The sequence below is a fragment of the Struthio camelus genome, chromosome 6 (genome assembly GCF_040807025.1).
Source record: "Struthio camelus isolate bStrCam1 chromosome 6, bStrCam1.hap1, whole genome shotgun sequence".
Classification (NCBI taxonomy): domain Eukaryota; kingdom Metazoa; phylum Chordata; class Aves; order Struthioniformes; family Struthionidae; genus Struthio; species Struthio camelus.
The window spans coordinates 4,570,216-4,592,125 of record NC_090947.1 but is presented as its reverse complement, the minus strand read 5'-3'; the positions used below and the strand labels follow the sequence as shown (position 1 = coordinate 4,592,125).

Here is a 21,910-nt window from a genome sequence, read left to right as displayed (position 1 = left end):
AGCTTTGATGTTCTCCAGTGAGTCTCCTTCCTGCTTTTTCCAACATTGCGCACATACCAAATGAATCCATGTTCCATAGGCCAAAGCAAGAAACAGCCAAGATAAGTGTTTATCTATGTGGTGATTAAAGTAAAAACTGGAACCATCTCAGAGACTTAATATCCCTCCTGCTTTTCCAGCACCTGCTGCCCTCCTCTCCTGCCAAAGAAAGAATTAGTCCTTAAAAGCAAATATCCAACTGGTGACACAGAACAAACCGGGCTGACTTGTTGCTTACAAAAAACGTGTCTCTACTGCTTATTTCCACAGGTTATAACGTAGTTAAACGAAAATGAAAAGCTTTAACCGTCAGGGAAATGGAACTAAAACCTTTTCTGGATATGAATTTTAGAATAATTCCCTCTATTTTCCTACAGATTTCAGAATGGCAGCTCACTGTTGTACTTCAACGCATTTTACAGAAAAATATGTAAACATATATACGAAAGGGAGTTTTTTTCAATACGTTCAGAATACACACAGCTTAAAAGTCATCTGATGTTTACCGGGACGTTATTTTTTCCTATTACTACCACTGCAAGGAAACTGTGAAAGTAACCTTCGTAAAGAGGCTAATCTGACTGTCATGTTCATTTTGTTCTTTGCTGGTGCAAAAAAAGGAGACTACCATCTTTCTGATTTAATGAATCTAGAAACTAATCCCTGCCTACTTGTTGAGATACGTATTTCAGAAAACTGTGACAAAGCTGCTAACAGCTTCTGGCAGAAACTTGCACCCTTCTTGGGTAGCAGTGATCAGGGTTTTGAGAACCACCAAACTGTGTGTGTGTTTGTTTTCCTTCCCATTTTTAAAACCAGCTCCGTCAGTTCTCTATGTCAAATGACCTTTCTAGAAGAGGGGAGGGAACAAGAGGCCAGGAGACGGCCTGATGGTATGAAAATTTAAGTTTACAGTACAAATAAATGGTAGCAGTGGGAAATAACGACAGCTACAATACAACCATAAGCTTAGTTTCTAACTCTGAAGCATTGCACTCGAGGCACACAGCACTTAGCCACCAAAACAGGACAGAATCACTACCAAGCCATATCTCTGGATGTCGTACAGAAAGTGGCATTGGCTTCATGCATCTGGACTACAGCGTTTCATTTCACAGGCAAAAATAAGCAAAAGTTAGAACTGTGTTCCATAAAGTTTACAACTATTTTCAATCACAGCCACTTCAGTTCCTAAATAACAATAATAAAAAAAAAATCTGAAGTAAATATTTAGGCTTTTCTCGTTATGCAGTCCAGGCACAGGAGCCTTGAGCCATCATTGATGCTTTGTGTTTAACATAAAAAGGATGAAGAATAAACTTGAAATTTTTAATAGGGAAAAAGCATTAACTACCGAGTAGTCCAATACTCATGTTTCCCGGTACCTCTTTATTCCATAGTTGCTTCATGCATATTGCAAGGCACAATATTGAAGTAAGGGCCATTCGGTCAGTCAGTTGAGACCAAGCAAGGCCAATCTCAGTCTCATCCTCTGCAGTCACTTGTCAGCTATCCTCCAAAACCATCCTGTGCTGACATCTACCCAAATGGTGCATCTTCCAAATGTGAAAAGGGCTACAAGCTTAAGAGATGGTAAAATAACCCCAGTCAATGCAGTAGTTGTGACCAGGCCATTCCCTTTGGGGCAAAAACCTCGTATTTCAACTATCTTTTTGCTACAGACGACCAAGCAACGCCAACGGGAAAGGCTGAGCTACCTACAAGCTGTCAAATATCCGCAGCACAGCGGTGGCGGGAGCAAGGGGGAACAAGCACTAACATTTATTCGATGCTCTCTGTTCAAGCCATTAGCAGGGGCTGCACGAGACTGAATAGCTCTCGGGCTCGGAGCCCAGCGGAAATTATTTCTCCCAACACTACAATTGTATCATCAGGACCTTTCTGATACTTATCTAAAACAGAGGAGGACAGCCCATGCAAACAAGGGACTACAACTAGCTCCGCACAGCGCAAGCAGCAAGCCTGCTGAATCGCGGGCTGCCGACACAGTCCTAGCTGGTCATTAATGAAAACAAGGCAAGATTGTGAAACTACAAGTGATTTGAAACACAAGATCAGTAGCAGAAAGAGGCACAGCACAATTAATGAACCAGTTTAATTGCAACAGGATGGCATAGCCTTTTACAGACTAGCAAGAGCAGCAGCTTAGTAAGCATTCATGAAAGTTTCTTTCTTCAAGTTAATAGATTTATAACTTTTAAGGTTAAGTTAGCAATGATGCTTTGCCTGGAATGGTTTTGGTGTTGTTCTTCAGGTTTTGGTATTTGGCTTTTTTTAGATAACCAGAGAAGAGTTCAGAGACAGAACAAGCAGTACTCCCTTAGAGTAGAATTAAAAAAGAAAAGGTTTTTGTCTATGTTTTCAGGCAGATACTGCCAGGCCAAATTGCCCAATTGCACTGTTTGAGAGGAGGCAGAGCTGTGTTCTGTCTCCTATTCTGTAAAATGATTTCTTTCTTTCTTTCTTTCTTTTTTTTTAATTAAAGGAATCAATATAAATTAATAGCCTAAACCTGTCATTCCTGATCAGGGACAAACTCAAAGTTGTTCTTGCTCCTCTCTCCCCTGGAACATCACTACTGAATACAAACCCAAGAAACAAAACCAAGCAAACCACAAGTTGACAAAAATTTCGTCCTTCATGCTCTAAATGCTAACGTGATAACACTGGGAAGGTGATTTCCTAAAACCACGTTAAACTCGTTTTTCAAAAAGAGAATCGACTCCCAGCGAGGGAAAGGATTTTACGTAGTGTCTTTCCTATTCTTTCCTATTGAATCTTACGTGATCCTTTCTTAACGTTCCTCGGTCCGAGGAGGACTGTGTTCTGGTAGAAACGGGTTACCGGAGGACAGAGACAAGACAACAGGGAAATACAGAAAACATCTTACAGCACGAGAACTAGAGGCACTACACCGACGACTCCCGCTGTAAACGCTCTCGTCATACACAGACGCCTACAATTGAAAGACAGAGTCAGAACAGGACTGGCAGACCTAGTTCCTGGTTTCAGGCTGGGGCATTACAAAGTCGCAAGGTGCAGCGCGAAGGACGGACAGGAACGAGCAGTCTATACGAGTACAGGGACATCTCCTGTAAACAACCACAAGCCGCATGCAAGTGAAGAACCAACACAACCGCAGTCCAGTGAGCTGGCAAACTCCACGAGGCATGTGCAAAATCCAAATTGCACCCCTCCCCGCCCCCATGACCGCCACTCAAATCCCTCACACAGGCATGCATTTCTAACAGTTCTTCCAATGTGCAGTTCAACATTTTGCGTTACCTATGAACTAAGTGGCTACATCAACTCTTAAACTGTTCACATCTGTTTAGCTTTTACTTTTAGTCCTGGCAAAAGATGGGAGACACATATTCTGATGAGTTTTGCTTGAAAGCCCCTTTTGCCAAATTATTGTGACAGGAGGGGGATGCATATTCTAAGGCATCCATCTAGCTCCAGTTCAGCATATAAATATTCCCCACCATCGGCCCTGGAAGCACAGGGAGTAGGAAACTCTGCCTTAGGTGCTTGAGAATAAAATCTGCCACAAGCTCATTTTAGAGTTTAAAAAACAGGAACAGTGAAATCTGGCCACTAAACTTCAACAGATTTCTGTTGTTACACAACCAGCAAGAACTGATGTTGCCTCTCTCCGGCTGCTCTTGCATGTTCTGGATAACGCACCAAAAAATGAAGGCACTTGTCTCCATCCAGACAGGTGCCTGCAGTAGCATCACAACTCCACGAGCAGCACTTGCACGATCCCAGCGGGAATAAAAGGACCGACCAGCAAATCTGAGCATTGCACACGTGCATTCAAACGGATCAGGCACCAAGGGGGACACCACAGTGAGCAAGACATGGGTCCAACAGGAACCACGGGGGTGAGGCACGGCCGAAAGTGAGCAGCTTCTGTATTTGTGGTTAGTGCGTTAGGATGACAAACCCTGTAACTTCTGGCTGGCAGGGCATCACTGTACAGCAAGGAGGGCTGAGGAAGACAAGCACAAAACCTTTTCGTATGAAGCGGGAGAGGGGGAAAGAAAAAAGAAACACAACAAAAGGTGCCTGCAGCAGAATTAACCATCTTGGTAAGGACTTATTAGGATCATTAAGCTACAAGAGAAGGAAACGCAGTACAGACAATATTAGTCGTCTGTGCCATAAAAGCATTAGATCTCAACTCCCACAGGCCGAGAATAGAAAGCAGACACCTGCGTATTTCCTACAGGAAGGGAGGACACCACAGTATGCAGAAGCAAAACAACATAATTTAATTTTAGGTTGTTAATGCTGTTGTTGTCTCAAACACATTCGTGTGTAGCAAGCAGCCAAAGGGAGTGTTTCTCCTCACTTCAACCAAAGCCAGGAAGAGAGCTATATGACTTCGCAACCCAGAGACAAGAAACGTTTTTAGGTATTTTTTAAGTATTCCACATAGCTATAGGATCGTATCTTGTGTATTTTATTAGTATGCAATAAAATTATAGAGGAAAAAATCAAACTATTCACGACAAAATTATGAACGTTAAGTCAGAGCATCATAAGCCAAATGAATTTGCCATTAGTAATCGTTATTCACAAGATGCAGCAACCGAGTTCAGAGAGCACATACAGAAAAACCTCCCTCTGGCACAGTGAGGTGCAATAGGTGCACGCTCCAACAGTGGTCCCCAGCTCGCAGCCCGAGGGCGAGGCGTCACTGCGAGCAAGCCCGCTCGGCACCTGCAGCGCTCCCCGTCGCAGGCGGGTGCCAAAGCACCACGCCTAACGCCCTAACGCCCTCGTGCTGCTGCCAGCAGGCAGAGAAGGCTGCGGACCACTGCTCTAGCTGGACTTTGCTGAGCTCTGCGCACATGCAGAGAACAAGCCAACCTCCCGCACTGCTGGCAAGCTGTAGGACTTTTCTTCTAGCAGGGCATGAATTACTTGCTTGCGATACCATTTTGTGCAGGCTGAACTGCCTCAACCTTGCTAGATTGACAAAGTCGTCGCAGGTAGAATGAAGAACTTTGGTTAATTAGGTTTTTGCACATTTTCCCAGACCAATTTAGGTCAAGAGCAAACAAAGTAAGCGTAGGAAAGGGAGGAGCAGCAAAGGAAAACTATTTACGCCCATTTTAAAACAGCTTTCCACTACTCACTCCAACCATTAACAAAAAGGTGGGTTTTTTAAGTTCAACTATAGAGCTACAGACACTCTTGACAATTGGTCCAAATTATTCATTCCTAAAACTCAGGAGGTTGTATTATCCAAATGAAGGCAGAGCAAGAAGTCCAGACCAGGTAAAACCAGAGGGCAACAGACCCAATTTCCATTCTGGGAAGAAGGCTGAGATGTGGAAGCATAGGCGCTGCTGTGAAGACCAAGATCAGAGTAGTATGAAGCCTGCATTAATAACAAAGAGAAAAACAAAAAACAACCTTGAGAACTCAACTTAGTAACATGAAGGAGTTTCTTTCTTCATTTAAACAGAAAGCAAAAAGTAAATTAGGTGTTTACAAACAGCACGAAAACAAGGTGATCATAGATGAAAAAAGGAGATAACATACAACTGCATTAAGGAAACTAGCATAAAGATATGATAACGCGTGAAAATTGTGTGCCCTCTCCCTTTGTGAAATAGAGGCTTTTTAAACAAGTGAAAGGCCTTTCCCTTACACTTATAGCATCCTATACACAAAACACCTGTTTGGTTTGTTTTCCAATGAAAGGGCCTCAAGCCTCCAAGACCTCTCCTCCCCTCTCACTGTTATAACCCAATGAGAACATACGCTATGACGACACTTTTTGTAGTGGACTTAGAAGATGATGGACCTCACATATATGGCTTACACACCTAAGTTTCATCCCAGCTCTAGTGATGGGAGGTTGTATTTATCAACAGACTCCCAAGCTTATGTAAAAAGGTACTGATAGCGTCTGTTTTACAAGACACTGAAAATGTTTATCTTCCAGGCTCAAGTTCGGAATAAGCAGACATGCCACAGCTTCATACCTAGTGCAGCAGCTTCCTGCCTCATGGGATTTATTTCTTGACCTGTGCAGTCCCATCAGTGCAGGCAGCACATTGGCTCCCTGTTGCCAGGGCCCATCAAGCACAGAAAACCTACTGCTCAGAAAGGAGGTTGGCTTCCACATCTCACTTGAATTTTGTACTTGGACATCCAATAGTCTTTGGCACCCAATCTCCCTCTCTTGAATGTGGGAAGAACGTTTAAGACTCCATGTTAAACCAGTCAGGTGTGCTGCTGATATCCACACCTCGAAGTCTTACTACTTGGAGAGAAAGGCAACGTGCAGGAACGTGCCAATGAGCGTTGCAGCTCCACAGCTAGAGGATACATTCACAGGGCATTTGAACAACAGTTGCCAAGTGTATAGACACCCATTCCTCCCCACCTCCCATCTGACCACACTCTCCCCTAAATAGCTCTACAGTTCCAATAATTTATTTCCAGGGGAAAGAGGAAAGTAAACTTGGAGGCACCAGTCTGGATGCAACGCCATATGTTCCAGTGATAAGTGGTATTTTTTCTGTTTGCAAAAGATTTTGCTAGAGAAGGAAAGACAAAGTGCTTCTTTACCCAGAGCTGCTTTAGCTATACCTCCAAATGGCTCAAAGGGAGAGAGTGCAAATACTGCCTTCAATTGTATTTTATAAAAAAGTGTCTTACAGTAGCTTGTTACCTGATTCTGTATTCTTACTTGAATCCATAAAGTGTTTTTACATCCGTATTGTCCCTTAAACACTTTCTACAGTGTTGTGAATGCAAGAGCATGATCAGAAATATTGTGCATAGCGTTCCTTTAAGATTTTTTACCTTTCTTGTGAGAGCCTCCCCAAGGAAGTCGGTTCACGTCAAAACAGCCCATCTGCACACAGGGGTTCATTCTTTTGTCCATGGGCTCCTTCAAGATGAGGGCTCTAGCACAGACCTGCCTTCTTTACTAACAGAGAGCAGCACATGTAGCCCAGAAAGGCTAGTGAAGGCAGGGTTTGTTAGGCAAAGCGTGGAGCAGTTTGGCCATGTAAAATAAGCCCTTCATTCCCAGTACTGTCAAAATTGTGATTGCTTAAAAGTGTTGTGTGGCTCATAGCTGTGAGGACTTTTGGTGTTGAGCAGTTTCACTTCATTAGACTTTTCTAAAAGACACGAGACATTCTGGATAGTGATCAAGGAAGATGGCAGTACCTCACAGAGAGCTTTTCACAATTCTTTCTCCATCAACTCAGATGTGGGAACCATGTTTTATCTTTCTCTGTCTTTTCCTCTACTTCCTCCTGGAGAAATTACAATTCTTAGCCTTAGGAAGAATCCCAGGATAAGGAGCATATCGTACCACCAATTGCTTACTCTCTCTCTGGGTTTCAAACACTTTGATCTTTGTACCTCGGAGAGAATCCCAGTCATGTTGGCCAGAAAAAAAAAAAAAACCTAGCCATAGCTGTCACCCTCATGAACCAAATAAGAAGTTTTCAGAACTCAAGCTCGTCTCGTTCCCAACTGCCACAAATTCTTTATGCTCTACAAGCTCGAACCGTAACCCAGGCTTGCAAAGGGTGTTAGAAGGAGGTGCCAATTGGGCTGCGAGAGAGACAGAGAACACCACCAGGCACCACAGCTGTTTGGCTGCTGCTCAGGAAACGAGAATAGGCCACTGCCAGCTATGGTACGACTAAGTGCAAAGAAAAATTCTATGTACGAAACCAGCATGCATAAATTAAACATCTCTCTTACGTAGAGTCATGCCTAGTATTTAGCCAACGTTTGCCAAACTTCCACTTCTGGTCCACCCATTAAGAAAGGGGAGAACTTAATTCAACTCCAAGTTAGATACCAGAAGTACCACAAGAGACTATTTAACAACTCTAGTAGACTTAAAACCACTCTTACCTTCTGAAATACTATATTATTTAATCTACTTTTATAGATAACATCTCCATTCATTCCCCTTGGCACCTGGGCTGGAGCATAGGATGCCAGCTCAGATTTTCTGCTGTACCATGTTATCTCTGTGAATTTCTGCTTCGCAAGCACTTCAACACAAAGCCAGCAAATACAGCTGAGCAGAGCGCAGGCAATCTGAAAGCAGTAGGATATTTATAATAATGAATGGAGCTCAGCATTACGGCTTCCCAAAAGCTTTAGGAAGAGCACCTGCAGGTATATTACATGTCTCAGTAGAACATGCAACAATATCCTGGGAGGGACTGTTCTGTTAAATGGCTGTTTTTAACATGCATGAGTATTTAAATTGAAAAGTGAGCTGTTTTCAGTGTAGACCGAAAATCCATATTCCAAGAAATTATGCATCTCACAAAGCCAAAAGGAATCATGAAAATACGAAAACTGCCTAGTATGTCTGAACTGTGAGCGCTGCAGCAACTAGCAGAAACCGGACACAAATTCCATTAATTCCCCAAAGTTCACGAGGCCGCTTCTAAAAGGCGAGAAAATAGTTGCTCTGCCTAGTCAGGGCCAGATACAGCTGTACCAAGCTGCGCCACGACCGTGTGCGTAGGAGCGAGCACGTCCTGCGGCAGCTGGCGTGATGGGGCAAGGGAGGAAACGTCACCTCCTCGCATCCCCACTCTCCTGAAACAATTTCTGTGCTCTATCTTCTGCCATAATACAGGGGTCACAGAGATACGCAAGGCTTCCCAGGCTTCCCATTTAATCTCTTTGCCAGCGCATGCGCGTGCAGGAACGGCCTTTCTCAAAGAGCTCCACTTGTCTCCTTTCTTCCCTACTCGGCACTTACTCAGCTTCCTTGCAAGCCCTAACGAATCCTTGCACCATCACTGTAAGTTAGGTAGGTGTTAACTCCATTTGCAAACGAGGCAACTGTGGCACATTAAAGAAACTCGTTTGTTCTTGGCACTAGGCATCTGCCACTACAGGCAAGCAGATTTGTGGATAAAACACAACACCCATAGGTATATACAAACACAGGATAAATCTGGTCCAACCTGAAAAAAAGCCAGGTCCCTTTCCACCTTTTTAAACAGGCATTCAGGAAAAATAAAGATTTTCACTGAAAACCTCTGGATACACTGAATTGAGCTTAAAGAAACTACTTTCATTCCCACCCAGAGAGCTCATAATCAGCACATGGATTACCTAGGCACACGGCATTACTCATTTCTAAGGCATCAATACCCTGTGATAGCAAGGGTCTGTTGTGCAAAGGCAGATGACCACACACATCACTCCGTTTTGCAACTTAGAAACGGGCACCTATTTGAGAAACAATTCCAGGATTGGCAGACTCATCACACCCTCAAGTGAAAAATTCTGCTTCTTCTCAGCTTTTCATTGCCACTGTGGCAATCTTTACTCCTCCAAAGCCCCTGAACCTAACTGCGTTGCTAAAGGTGAACGTCAGCCAGACTGGCATCGACTAGTTTTGGAGATGGAGATCATTATGCTCCTACAGAGAGTCCAACTGCTCTAAGTCACCCCAAATCCTCACCCCTCTTCTAAATGATGATTAATCTGAATAACACTTAGGAACAAAAACATCAAGGAACTAATGATATTGCCATAATTATGCTCTCAATACGCTAAACCTCCATGCTGCAAACCCTAATGCTGAGATGATTTTAAGTTACTTAAATGGCAACCAAGCAGCTTCTCCTCATCGGATAACTTCTTCACTGATATTTTGCTCTTCCTGCTGTACTCAGCGCTCCGCAATATGTCACGGAAGAATTACAACGTGGTTTGCCAGAAGCACTACATAATCGAGTTCCTTGAACTTGTCAAACAGCTCAGTAAGACTGCCAATAACAGGACATAGCGTTTTCTTAAGAGCTTAAGCAAGACTATTTCATTTTCTCTTCACTTACATAAGCTAAACGCATAAACTCATGTGGAAGCAACAATTTTAAATGGACATAAAATATAAGGCCCCATTTCGTTATTTATACAAGCGCCTGTTTAGCTTCATGCTGATACAGTAACTCCACTGAAGTCTATCTTATGCGTAATATGTAGTGATCAAACACTTAGCTAAATGGAATCTTGAAACAGTTTGTTTTTCCTCCTAAACACAGAGCTTTAGTCTGCATACCATTAAATTTCTTTAGACGCCCTGGTAGCATGAAGATCAACAAGCTCCAAGCTTTTTGTCTGCGTTTGTACAGATTAAGGCAAGAGTGGAGAGGGGGGGGAAAAAAAAAAAGAGAGAGACGAAAAACTCCACAAAACAGAATAGGCTATGCCTGAAAAAAAAAAAACACTTAAAATAACCCGCACAAACCCCAATATTTAACGAAGCAGGACAATTCCTGTTGATGCATGAACTGAAGAACACTTGTGCTGGAACAGAAGAGAAGGGAATATTGTGACCCACGCGCACCCATCAGGGAGTTAATAATGAAGCTCTTTGACATATATTTCTAGAAATAAAGTAAATCAATGGTAATCACACAGCGTAGTGGTAACACTTTCATGGGCTGTTCAGCTTTGGGGGAATTTTCAGCAACTCCAGGATACAGTTCATAAAGGAAAGATATTTATGCAAACTTCAAACATGCAAAACACATTTGGGGAAAATTCAAAAGCCGAAGACCACTCTACACGTGCAGATCCGAAGACATGGTCTAAATTATGTGTGAGGACCGGGGGTTTCAGTGTTTGAATATTTGAATAAGTGTTGCGCAGACTAGAAAGCAATCACTGCGATACCTGGAACACACGGAAATCCCCCAAGCTAGCTTCCATCAAGGTATTTCTCTTCGCAATTTAACTTTTATCGAATTTTGATAACAGGGTTACGGGGATTCTGCCTTCCACGTCCTATTTGTATCAAATTCACAGACTTCCTTTCCCATTCAGGGCTTTTTTTTTTTTTTAATTATTATTTTTTAATAGCTTATTGCTGCATCTCTGTGTTTGACAAACTGCAAGGTCCACAACGTGCACGACAGGAAAAGCCTGCTTTACCATAGAAAAGAATTTGCTAATTAGCTTTAATCCCATTAAAGAGAGTAATAATTCTTATATGAATATAAATCATCTACTAACCCTGCTAGATTTTCTACTCTGGGATGATCCATATGCGTCTTCCTCATAACCATTGGTCTGTTATGGAAGGAAAGGAAAAAGAAAAAAGAAAAAGAAAAAGAGAGAGAGAGAAAAAAAACTGAAGCAAATCCAAAAGAGCATTGTAGTAAGAGTTATCATTCACGAAAAGCAAAGACAGAGATGACACTTTTCTAACATACACCAGAAATAGAAGTGCAGGATTAGGTCCTAATTTCAAACAGACCATAGGAAAACCTCGAGAATATGAACATTTTTGTGTCTATCTCTACCCGTAAACTGGCCAAAAATGTCAAGGATACTCTTGCTTGCAAAGAACTTGATTCTTTTTTTTTCCCTTAAGAAATTCAGTTTAATAAACATGCAACGCTATATGAAACCTCTTCTATTTGGCTTTCCCCAACTAAATCTAGAACAGTGACCATCTGCGAATCCAAGTATTTTGTGTGGCAATCCAAAGATTAATAAGAGATTTTAATCTGTTCAGCTGTCTGCTATCATATCCAATAGTGTCACAAATGTGTTCTCTGAAAGAGAAAAAGGACATTCAGAGTCAGCAATTCATAAGCAGGGGGAGATACTTCAGTGCCCTAAGGCAGAAGGGTTAGGAATAAAATTAAAAATCACTATGATGCAGAATGTTTTCAGTCTGGAAACAAAACATTTCAAGATGAGATGACAGACCCCAAAATCAGATGATTTTGATACCACTGATATTGATACCACTAAAAGCTCAGATTTCTCAATCAGTTCACCATATTAGCATCACTACGTGATAAGGTTTGCTTTAACACAAAGAACAAGGAAGCCCTCCCATGTGTTTGGGGGTGGAAATTTTTTATTAAATTTTTTAAATTTAAATTTTAAAGTCTAAATTTTAATGCATTCCTGAAATGAAATCCCACTAAATTCAACCTGAATCTTTTTCAAGCAAAAATATACACTATACATGGCTTACATGACAGATTTAAACAAATTAACTCATCAACCCCTTATAATCCAAGCTGGCAAAAATCACTTCAAAAAAAAAAAAAAAAAAAAGAGATGAGATTTCCTTGTGAAATTCAACTTTGGCATCAAAGATGGAAAGCCAACATCCAGTTTATCTTTCCAAGAAGAAATGATCTGAACTGCCACCAGCCTTTTCTCACAGGTTATGCTCTTTCTAATTTTTACTGCTTTTTTTCTGGTCCCTCCAATTTCTCTAACGCTTTGCTCAAAACTGGTTAGAATGATTCTTCAGGAGCTGAAAACACCCCAGCTACAGCCTCAACAGCTCCCTGTAAACCTGTTACTTCTTTTGTTGCTACTCTGAAGAATTAGGTTTGCCTGTTTTCAACAATGTTACATGACTAAGTGAAGCCTCAAATCTCTTCCTGAATTACTCCTATGCAGAACTCCTTATTTTTGTATTAGCATATTTAAATTTTTCCCCTTTCTTAAAAGGCAGTAGTCCTGATTTGTTTTCATTGTGGCTCAGCTTTGGCAAACTGCCTCCTATTCAACATCAGTGTTTTTATTCTAACCTCGCGTGAAACCTCCTTTGCTCCATATAGTCAGACAACCAGCAATATCGACTCCGGTTGAACCGGTTTCTCCTTTCAAAACAGATGATGCTGTCTGAGATGGGAATAGAACAGTCGAGAGCCTTTCCAGCTGTTTCTTATTCTAACAGAGTTATTTTTCAACTAATTGTGCATTTATTTTACAAGGACTTGATCTTGGCCAAGGTTTCATAAAAGAATGTCTTATGGAAACACACCAAAAGCCTTGTAGTCAAGTTACATTCACATCTCATGTTTTTCTTTTATGCTCTTAAAGAATTACCTTGCTTAGCTAGGGCAATTAAGTTGAGATGACATGATTCATTTTCCACAAATTCAGGTTAACTGTTTCTCATTGTATCTTTGAGGCACTTCTAAACACATTTGTTTAGTTTACCCTAGCATCTTTTAGACTTCAAGCTCCATAGTCCAGACCACTTCTCCTGTCACTATGATTACTGCCTGCCCATCTCTAGGGACCTCTCCAGCTCACATTCTCAAAAGCGAACACCCCAGACATAGCGTTTCAGACGATTCCTTAAGTTCTGTAGGGTGAGTTTTATCAGATCTTGCTGACCTTTGTTCTGTGCTACATTAAAATGTCAATCAGATGATCATAATCTTTATGAAAATGGAAGCAAATAAGATGGCGTACTGGGCAGGTTGAAATATTCAGATTTTACTTGTTCTCTCTTCATAGCGATGTAATTGACCCTATTCTTTTCTATGTTTTCCTCTTGCTTCTAAAGGATGCGGAAAGCCTCACTGCCACTAGGCCCGTTTACGCTTGTAACCCTTTGTGCCTTGGACTGATTTCATCCCTGAAAGCTAATGCTACTCCTTCACACTTGTTCTCAACCACGCTTCTGATTTCTGCTCCTCAGAAAGTTCTTTACTAATTCCCAGTTTACCAACCCAGGCATGGCAACCACCTCTCAGGGCGATTTGTACCCTTCCCTCCCTGCAGCAACAGCCCACCACTCTGCCTGCCCTATGTGCTCCTTCACCTGCTGCAATTGCTTCCCGGGAGACTTCAGCTGAAGTTCCCAAGGTATTAAAGCCTTAATCTTCACCTTCCATTCAGGTCCAGCTTTCCCATGTGCTAAGTGGTGCCCTATTGATACAGGTACTAGTAAAGCACTGGTATTATCCAGAACTACCTTTAGACTTCCTGATAAACACTAACGTGCACCATTACCTTAGTCTCCTTTGGAAATACAGAATTCTTTAGCATTTTATAAACTCAACATATGGCACCCCCTTGGATGGGAGCATTGCCCTTTGCAACATGCCATGCATTGCTCTGAACAGTTAACTCGGCATCCCAACCTGAAAGTAATCCCAAGCTGTTTCCTACACAAGATGCTGCTGATGTTGAGACAAGACATCTAAGCAGCTCCCTCTACCCTTGAGCTTCTTTTTCTTCCCTGTTTAAAACCTCAGCATTCTTAGTCAGAAGTAACATGCTTTAAAAAAAATGCATTGTTAAATTACTTGCTACTCAAATGCTGTTATAAATCAGTGCTAACCTATTCCTTTGATATATGTAAAACAGTACTACTCCCTACATGAAAAAAATGCAGCCTTTACTATATACATGCCATCACTTTTTACCTATTTCTGTGTAATGCTAAAACTCAAGTTGAGTTTTGAGTTGTTCAAGATGCTCTTTGTCTACAACACTGACATGAGTGAGTGTTTGGACTATACTGCATTTTGCAAATGAAGGGATACTCAGTATTTTTACACACCCAAGAAGTCCAGAGAGTTACACTGTATCCTTGACATTAGGCTGGTTAGCCCTTACAGCCAATATACTTGCAAATATTCTCCAGTCCCATCACACTGGTTTTGCATGTAAAAACCTCTCTAAGGCAGACAGTCAAGATACATACTGCTTTGGAGTAGCTCTTCCTTTTGGTCCTCTCATTCTCTAATCCAGCCTGCAGTGAGATTAAGAATTTAGGATGAAAAAAGATCAACAAATTTACGTGCACCTATCTATAGGCAGGCATGCATATCAACATGCAAAAATATCAGCCCAGTACTTCTCCAGCTCTACAGAACATGGCTCAGTAGGCACACATGAAAAAAAAAATCAAAATGCATTAAATTCAAATGACCAGTTATTAAAGAATATTTCTAAAAGCGATGATAGCACTGTTACATTTAGTAGCTACAGTTAACCCAGCAAGCATGAATAATGTTAAGTCAATTAATAGAGCTACCAGCTGTCTATACTTACTACATCAATACAGCCATGCAAAATCCAAATGTGTTTGAACTATTTCTGTATATAGGTCACTCGCAAATAGATTCATTGCGTTCCTAATTTGAAATAGAGCAGGGAATGCAGAAGAGGGTGAGAAAAACTATAGTCCATAAAACTGCTCTCCACAGCTTGCTTTTCAACATACTGAGGAGGAAATAAAAGCCATTTCAATGAAGTACAACTGATAGCCTTTCAGTAGCTCCATAAATGAAGTAGAACCATATTTTGCCTTTTGCAAAAACAAAAAGACTTCTGTTTCGACACAGTGCTGTCACAAGAGAGCACTGTTAATAGTATGAGTAAGTTTTTGAAACTGAGCAATCTCCATTCCCCCTCCATGCCCTTTCTGATCTTCCAGGAGTCTTCTGACATACGCAATGAACATACTGTGTAGTCTTACTACTAGCTACAAAGTTTGATTTTATCTTTCAAAGTAAAGATAAAAGCTGAATACACAAGATGCATCTTTGGTAGGCAGTACGTTTGCCCTGTTATCTTTGCTAGATCTATTCAAAGTGAGTTTGTGAGGGGTTTATACCTTTTCAGATTCATGCTGAAATAGATGTAGACGTACCTGGTCAAAGGATGGACAAACTAATAGAGACAGGGAAATGCAAACTGCTCTGCTCTGCCCTATGATAACTACTGAATTAGACCTAGTTTAGATATCCCTAGTCACTCGGTGCTTTTCACATGAGCTGGATGCATGGGTCAGAGCGGTATGCGAGACCATCAAAGACCACAAAATACCGTCAGGACCATTTTAGATCATCCCTATCTTAGATCAGGTGTGACAATCAGTGTTAGTTTCTTCTTCACAATTAGTTTTTAAACAGCCACTGCAACTTTCAGGCTATTCTCACCACTGGATAGGCACTGGCATATTCCAAGTTAGACTGTCAAGGCACGAGAGAAAAGAAAAATCAGAATACAAATCGGGATACAAAGGAAAACATGAAGGAAATGATGGGAAGCAGAGAGGAATAAAAAAAGGCATAGAGATGTAAATCCCACCTAAATAATTTTGATAATGCTGGATTTCTTGCACAAAGCCAGGAACTTTGGCTAGCAGAAAGGCCAAGGAAACAGCACAAACTATCACCAGTGAGTAATAACACAACAATATTTCATACTGGACGGTCTCAGATTAGAGAGCAGCCCACTGAAGGAGGAGAACAAAGAAGCTTGCCGTAAAAAAGGGACCGATGCTTGGTCACCTCACACACAGGATGATGTTTTTGAGCTTCCCTTCGCATGATGAAGAATCAAGCAAGCGGAACTTCCCAAATAAGAGAGGCAGGATGTTTTTGATAGTTTCAGAATGAGCCACAGAAAAGCTATTAAAGCTGCTCTGTCATTGCAACTGAAGCTGGGCCTGCAGGAGGCACAGATACTCTCAAGCTAACATACCAACTCCAAGGGCTGTTGCTTACAGTGTAGTCACAATTGGGGAGCTGAAACCAATTTGCCAACCTGGTCTAACCAACATCGCAGGTGGTTCTCTAGTCTATGTTGCTGTTTGCAGTGCCAGAAGTATCCAGGCTAGCTCTCCAAAAGCTAGCTCGGTACATCTCTGGTGCCTGGAGTTCACACACCCACTTAGAGAATAGTCCAGGAGAATATTCAGAAAAGAAACCAGGCAGATTAGTAGGGCTGGAAAGTTTCATGCAGAAATACGTTTCTGATAATGGCTGACTACATGAAAACTTCCTGCACAGAAAAGAAGCACAACTTCAAAAAGTAATTCCTAGTGTTATCAGCCCCTTAGCCTGCACTGAGTGCCAAAGACATAAGGTAAATTTTTAAACGCAGTTTACAATGGCACCCCACAACTACGGAAGTCGTTTTCAAATATCCCCCAAAGAGCATCATTCAGATTTCTCTGACTGCTTTTATAAAGCCTTCGTGGACACAAGACAATAGTTTCTGATGATTTCTTCGTGCTAAAGTAACTCAGAAGCTAAACAGTGAACTCTGAATCCCAGAGGTATAACCATTTTTGTTTAGCAGTAATTCTTTTTTTTTGTTTTGTTGTTTTAAATGCACACAGTAAGAGCCAAAGCCCCCACAATTAGTCAAGCATGGATGAAGTCAATCTATTAAAGCAAGCTACTATATATCTACACTATGAAAACAATCAATGCGTGTTCTACTACTTAACTGTGAGTAAAACAGCTAAAAGAAGGGTAAGTTTCAGTTCCGACTAGTGAGCTAGATATTTACTTTCTTCCTTTCTCCTACAATCCCAGTGACGCTTGGATCAGGGAAGGAAGTCTTCAGACACAGGAGGCTCAGTGAAAGCTCTCTTCCAGTGCATTCCCAGACTGCAGACATCTCACATGAGAGTATTCACAGACGCTATTTTATGAGGAGGAGGGTGGGGAGGGTCTGTGCAACATCACTAGAAAGACCAGGGTGTAAAGTTTCAACGAGATTGTTGTGTCAAAAAGGACATTCTTTGCAAAAATACTAGGTATTTGTGGGCTGTTCAACATAACAGTGCTGATTATCGCAGGCTGAAGGTATGTTCACAGCCCAGAGACTGACTGCTCCAGGAGGGAAGGCCAGAAAAGCTTCTTCTCAAGGGATGGCGAGGAATAGAGTGGAAGACTTCTGATGTTTAAAATAAAGCACAGCTTTTAATCACAAAAATACATCAAAAGGAATCAACAGTGGATTTCCATGAAGACAAGAAAGTCTTTCAGATGAACAGGCCCCCCACTATGAACACAGTGTCAACATACTTACACCTTACCACCTCAAAGGAAACACAATTACAGCCATGGTCAAACCACCAATTTGTGTGATAATCACCCACTAAATGTAGCAGACTGACATTTCAAGTGATATAGAGATTTTTTCCTTCAAAATGCTTTCAAAACACTACTTGATCTCCGGTCATCTTCAAAAGACTATCAGCGCATGCTGAGACAACAGCATTAAATGCTAACTAAACTGTTTAAACTGTCTTCACAATTACAAGAGCTGATTATATCTGTGCTAGAAGGGAGTTAAGATTAGTGCACATGTGTATTATCTGAACAAATGCTGTACAGATACTTTGAGAAAAAAACTGTTTGAAGTTTTTCTAGAGATTAGCAAGGGTGAGCTGTGTCACGCTGTGCTCTACTAATCCCTCCTCAAAACTCAAGTCTGCAGATGAGTTTCAAATATCTCTGTGCAGCTTTGAGGAAGGGGTTGACCTGTGTTCCCACAGTGCTCAAAGATTTGACTTTGCACTGACGATTTGCTTCTGTTTTCCTGAACTAATAAACATTGATCAGAGTGGCTAGGGCTTCCCCTTCCCAAAATCTCAATAATCAGACCAGGGAAGCTCACATGGTGCCCTACAAGAAATAGCCGTGTAGATCAAAGTCTGGCTAACTTCCTGCACGAATAACTGAGAATAGCCTTTACCAGAAAGGTATCTATGGAGTTGCATGCTCTGCTTGCGTTCTTCAATAGCATCCTCACACTTGACAATTCCTCTCGTTGAAAGAATTACTGGTCTAAACGTACTCAAGAAAAGCATAAGCCTTCAACATGGAAAACAAAGAACTTGGAGGGAAGACGTTATCAGAGCACTAAAAAAAGATGCTGAATAACCAAGCTGGTGGTACAGGAGGATAACAACTTCGTTAAACACACGTACACTTTAATTGCACAGTTTACTAACCCTCAGGCTTCCACGGCTACCCACAGACATGCGCTCATCTTCATCCGAAGCCTATCAAAAGAAAGTGTAAAGACAAGAAAACAATGAAAAGAACACAAATAACAGTGAAGTAAATGCAGATGGTTTTGATGAGACAGAGGAAAAAAAAAATATATAGGATAAATGCCTTCAAAAAAAAAATTGCATTAAACTCTAAACAGAAAGTAAATGAAATCAATACAGTAACCAAGATCTGCTGTCAAGCATTTTACTACAGGATGAATTACAAGCCTGCTTAGGTCTTCCCTGCTCTATATTTTTGGCTCATAGTCTGAGCAAATGAACTTTAAAGGTTGCAGGCAGGTCATTTCCCACCTCCCACCCCCCCCTCTTTAATCTCAGACATTTGTAAAATTTCCTAGCCCAATTCCTCTGGCTGGGGAGAGTGCAGAGAAGGCATGAAACAGTTTTGTTTTGTTTTCAAATCATTTTTCTTTGGGGGGGTTGCTTTTTCTTTCAAAAAGGGACTACCCTTGTACATGTCTTTAATTTTCTTAATATGAAGTGTCTACCTACAAGGAACAAGCAAAAGTAAATACTAACCGAGGCATTTCTTCGGGCTCTACGGGAATAACGCTCACTGTCTTCCTACCAAGGCAGCAGAGAAAAAACAAAGAATGAAGCGTTGAAAGGACAGATACGCCGGCAGAGCACTTTTAGAAAGACACAGTGAAACTTCAGTAATGTTTAGGAGTCAGGAAGGTTTAAAGCAAATAATGGAAGGTAACACTATGTCAAACTGGGAAAATAAATAAATAAATAAATAAGAACCCCACCAAAACTGTTGCCTTCATTTGTGACCCCAGCCTTGCCCCCCTCCCTTTTAGCCTGCTATAAACTTTCATTAAATCTGCAGAAAACTGTATGCAGTGACTTCTTTATCTATATGTCAAAAACTGATTACACATTCAAGTGCATCTCTCTGCATCTGGGAATCAGTGTACTTACAGTGCTTTTGTAATTAAGCTTTCCAGTTTACAGTCCTTCCAAATAAATCTGAAAAAAATTTTATTTGAAATAATTTGGCAGGGCAATTGTCATTCTAGGGTGCATTCCAGAGAGGCACAGCCTGCCCATTTCCTCCAGGCTAAAAGCATCTGCAGTCTGCGTACCCCCTCTGCAACACACAGCACCGCCACCTTTCACAGGACCAAGATTGCGTTAATACTGCAAACACTGTAAGGTGTATTCTGCTTCAACAGACTGATTTTACACGGAATTTAGAAACAGTGGTAGAGAAGAGGGGGTAAACCCCCCTCCCCCAAACTTTCAAAATTGTAAATTAATGGTTGTCACAGGTGAGCTGATTTCTAAGCAGGCTTGAATCCAGCCATTATAAAGAGCCCATCCAGATTCCCAGCAGGGGATTACTACTTATGTAGTCCAAGCTCACCAAGTAAGGATTTAAAAGAGACTTAATGGCTCATCTGTGAGAACGGAGCATCTTGGGTGGACGGTTGGTCCCTATGGCAGCAGCCTTTCAAAAGGGCATGGACCAAACCAGCTGTTATGCCGAGTAATCATCCAGGCTCACAAGGAAGTCAGGGACTTTCAAAATTCATCTTCCACACTGAAAGTGAGCTGTTCACATTTTGCCTTTCTCGGCGTCTGCAAGCACCTGAACAGCGCTACTCAGGTTGTAGGGCAAGATTATGAGGCCCAGGAACAACAGTGTTCATCTGGTATCACTGGTAAGCGATTACATAAACTTGTGATTAAATAACAGCTGATTTTTTTTTTTTTTTTTAACAATGAAACAAATCCAGCCCTTTAACAACTCTTCCGTGCTATGCTGTGGTTCTTAAGATGGTCAGAGCCTTCTAAGGGCTAAGTCCATATTTGATAACCACTTCAGTGGCTTAGCAAACGAGAAGGAAGCTGCATTACCAGAAAAGCGAGCATTGCCGGAGTAGTAGTAACAGTGCAGCTGAAGAGGGCTCCCAAACCAGCAGAAAGATAACTGAAGAAGCATGGATAAAACTTGCCCAAAAATTTACTCAAGGCAGGCTTTGAAAAGACTGAGATCATAATAAAATCCACAAGAAATCAAGCAAACTCCTCCTAAGTGGCTTTAACGAGTCTATGTTCCAATCTAATTTTCAAGTGACCACGTGGAAGCAGAGGTTTGTAAAGACAGATAGCTCTAACCAAACCCTTGCAAGTATTTAAGCTGATCAAAACCCACACTTCAGATATAAATGCAGACCGCAAGTATCCTTGCAGCAAGACTGGAATCTACGTTTCCGATTATGTGAAAACACCTGCTTTGTGGGTAAACTACAAAAGTTCACCGTGTAAAAGTTGTTTAACTATGTTGATCAAGGCCTACCATCCATTGCTCGATGTCGCCCCATTTAGTATCCAGACCATAATATTTCTATAGACAGAAAAGGGAAAAAACAGAGTTTAGATGAGAAAGGTGAACAACCGACTGTTTAGACATGCATTGCCAGGTTACAGCCAACACACAGTTTCACACACATGGATTAGACAAACACGCCAGTGAGAAGCTATACACGGTGCCATGGGAGAAGTCGCCTGCAGCCCGTGTCGAACGCGGCACATGCCCCAAGAAGTTTCCTAGCAAAAGGAAAGGAGCGTTCACCCGAGAGGCTGGGGTACTAAAATAGCTTTTTGTTTTCCAGCAATGCAAAAAAAACCCCAGCGCTCTGGGGAAAGGAGTAAAGACTGTAACGAGTCTTGAATTCCTGACCCATTTAAGTCAAGATTCATTATAAGGCATCTGAACACACAACACTCTCAGGATGAAAAACGCTGTCAAATCACATTTACCGTACAGATTTACCAAATTGGGAAGACAAGTTGAATAAACTACAACTAATGTCTGTGCGTTCTTATTCACTGTTTTTGTGACTCCTCAAAGCTCCCTTTTACAGCACAGGACTGCTTTTTGCTTAGATTTCAACCATCTTGACAGTGGTACAGTATCACTAATGGGGACAGTGGAGGATCCTCTAGGACGTGCTTCACCATAGCAGGCTAGACTGGAAAGCTCTTCACGTTTCAGTGCCAAATGTCATACGGTTTCCTGGAAGATTGCCTCTTCTGATCTGTTTCCCCATTCATCTTTTCTGTGCATAAGATGTGCAGCTTCCCACTGAACTTGCATTTCCACCAGACAGCAAAGTGTTCCGAGATTGGCAAGTTTAACAGGACTTTTCTTCCTCCCCAAGCATGCAGTTAAAAGCTAGTCTCAAAAAGTTTGCATTTGTAATGACAACCATAACATTCTGGTTCATATCA

At 41.5% G+C, this 21,910-nt stretch overlaps 1 protein-coding gene across 15 annotated transcripts in view; it reads right to left on the bottom strand.

Moving 5' to 3' along the window:
- Positions 1-21,910, bottom strand: part of LOC104151161 (leucine-rich repeat flightless-interacting protein 1) — a 108,843-nt gene that overhangs the window by 23,323 nt on the left and 63,610 nt on the right. For 3 of the 15 annotated variants that reach the window (XM_068947811.1, XM_068947812.1, XM_068947813.1), the window contains exons 4-11: positions 20,976-21,023; positions 19,190-19,234; positions 18,608-18,658; positions 14,555-14,602; positions 11,098-11,154; positions 5,372-5,452; positions 4,010-4,054; positions 2,951-3,016 (exon numbers count right to left, since the gene is read on the bottom strand). The exons of 8 other annotated variants lie outside the window; for them this stretch is intronic. In XM_068947811.1, coding sequence (XP_068803912.1) covers positions 2,951-3,016; positions 4,010-4,054; positions 5,372-5,452; positions 11,098-11,154; positions 14,555-14,602; positions 18,608-18,658; positions 19,190-19,234; positions 20,976-21,023 — 441 coding nt within the window. The remainder of the gene's footprint in view (positions 1-2,950; positions 3,017-4,009; positions 4,055-5,371; positions 5,453-11,097; positions 11,155-14,554; positions 14,603-18,607; positions 18,659-19,189; positions 19,235-20,975; positions 21,024-21,910) is intronic. 4 more of the 15 variants (XM_068947817.1, XM_068947822.1, XM_068947814.1 and 1 more) reach the window with 3 other exon arrangements.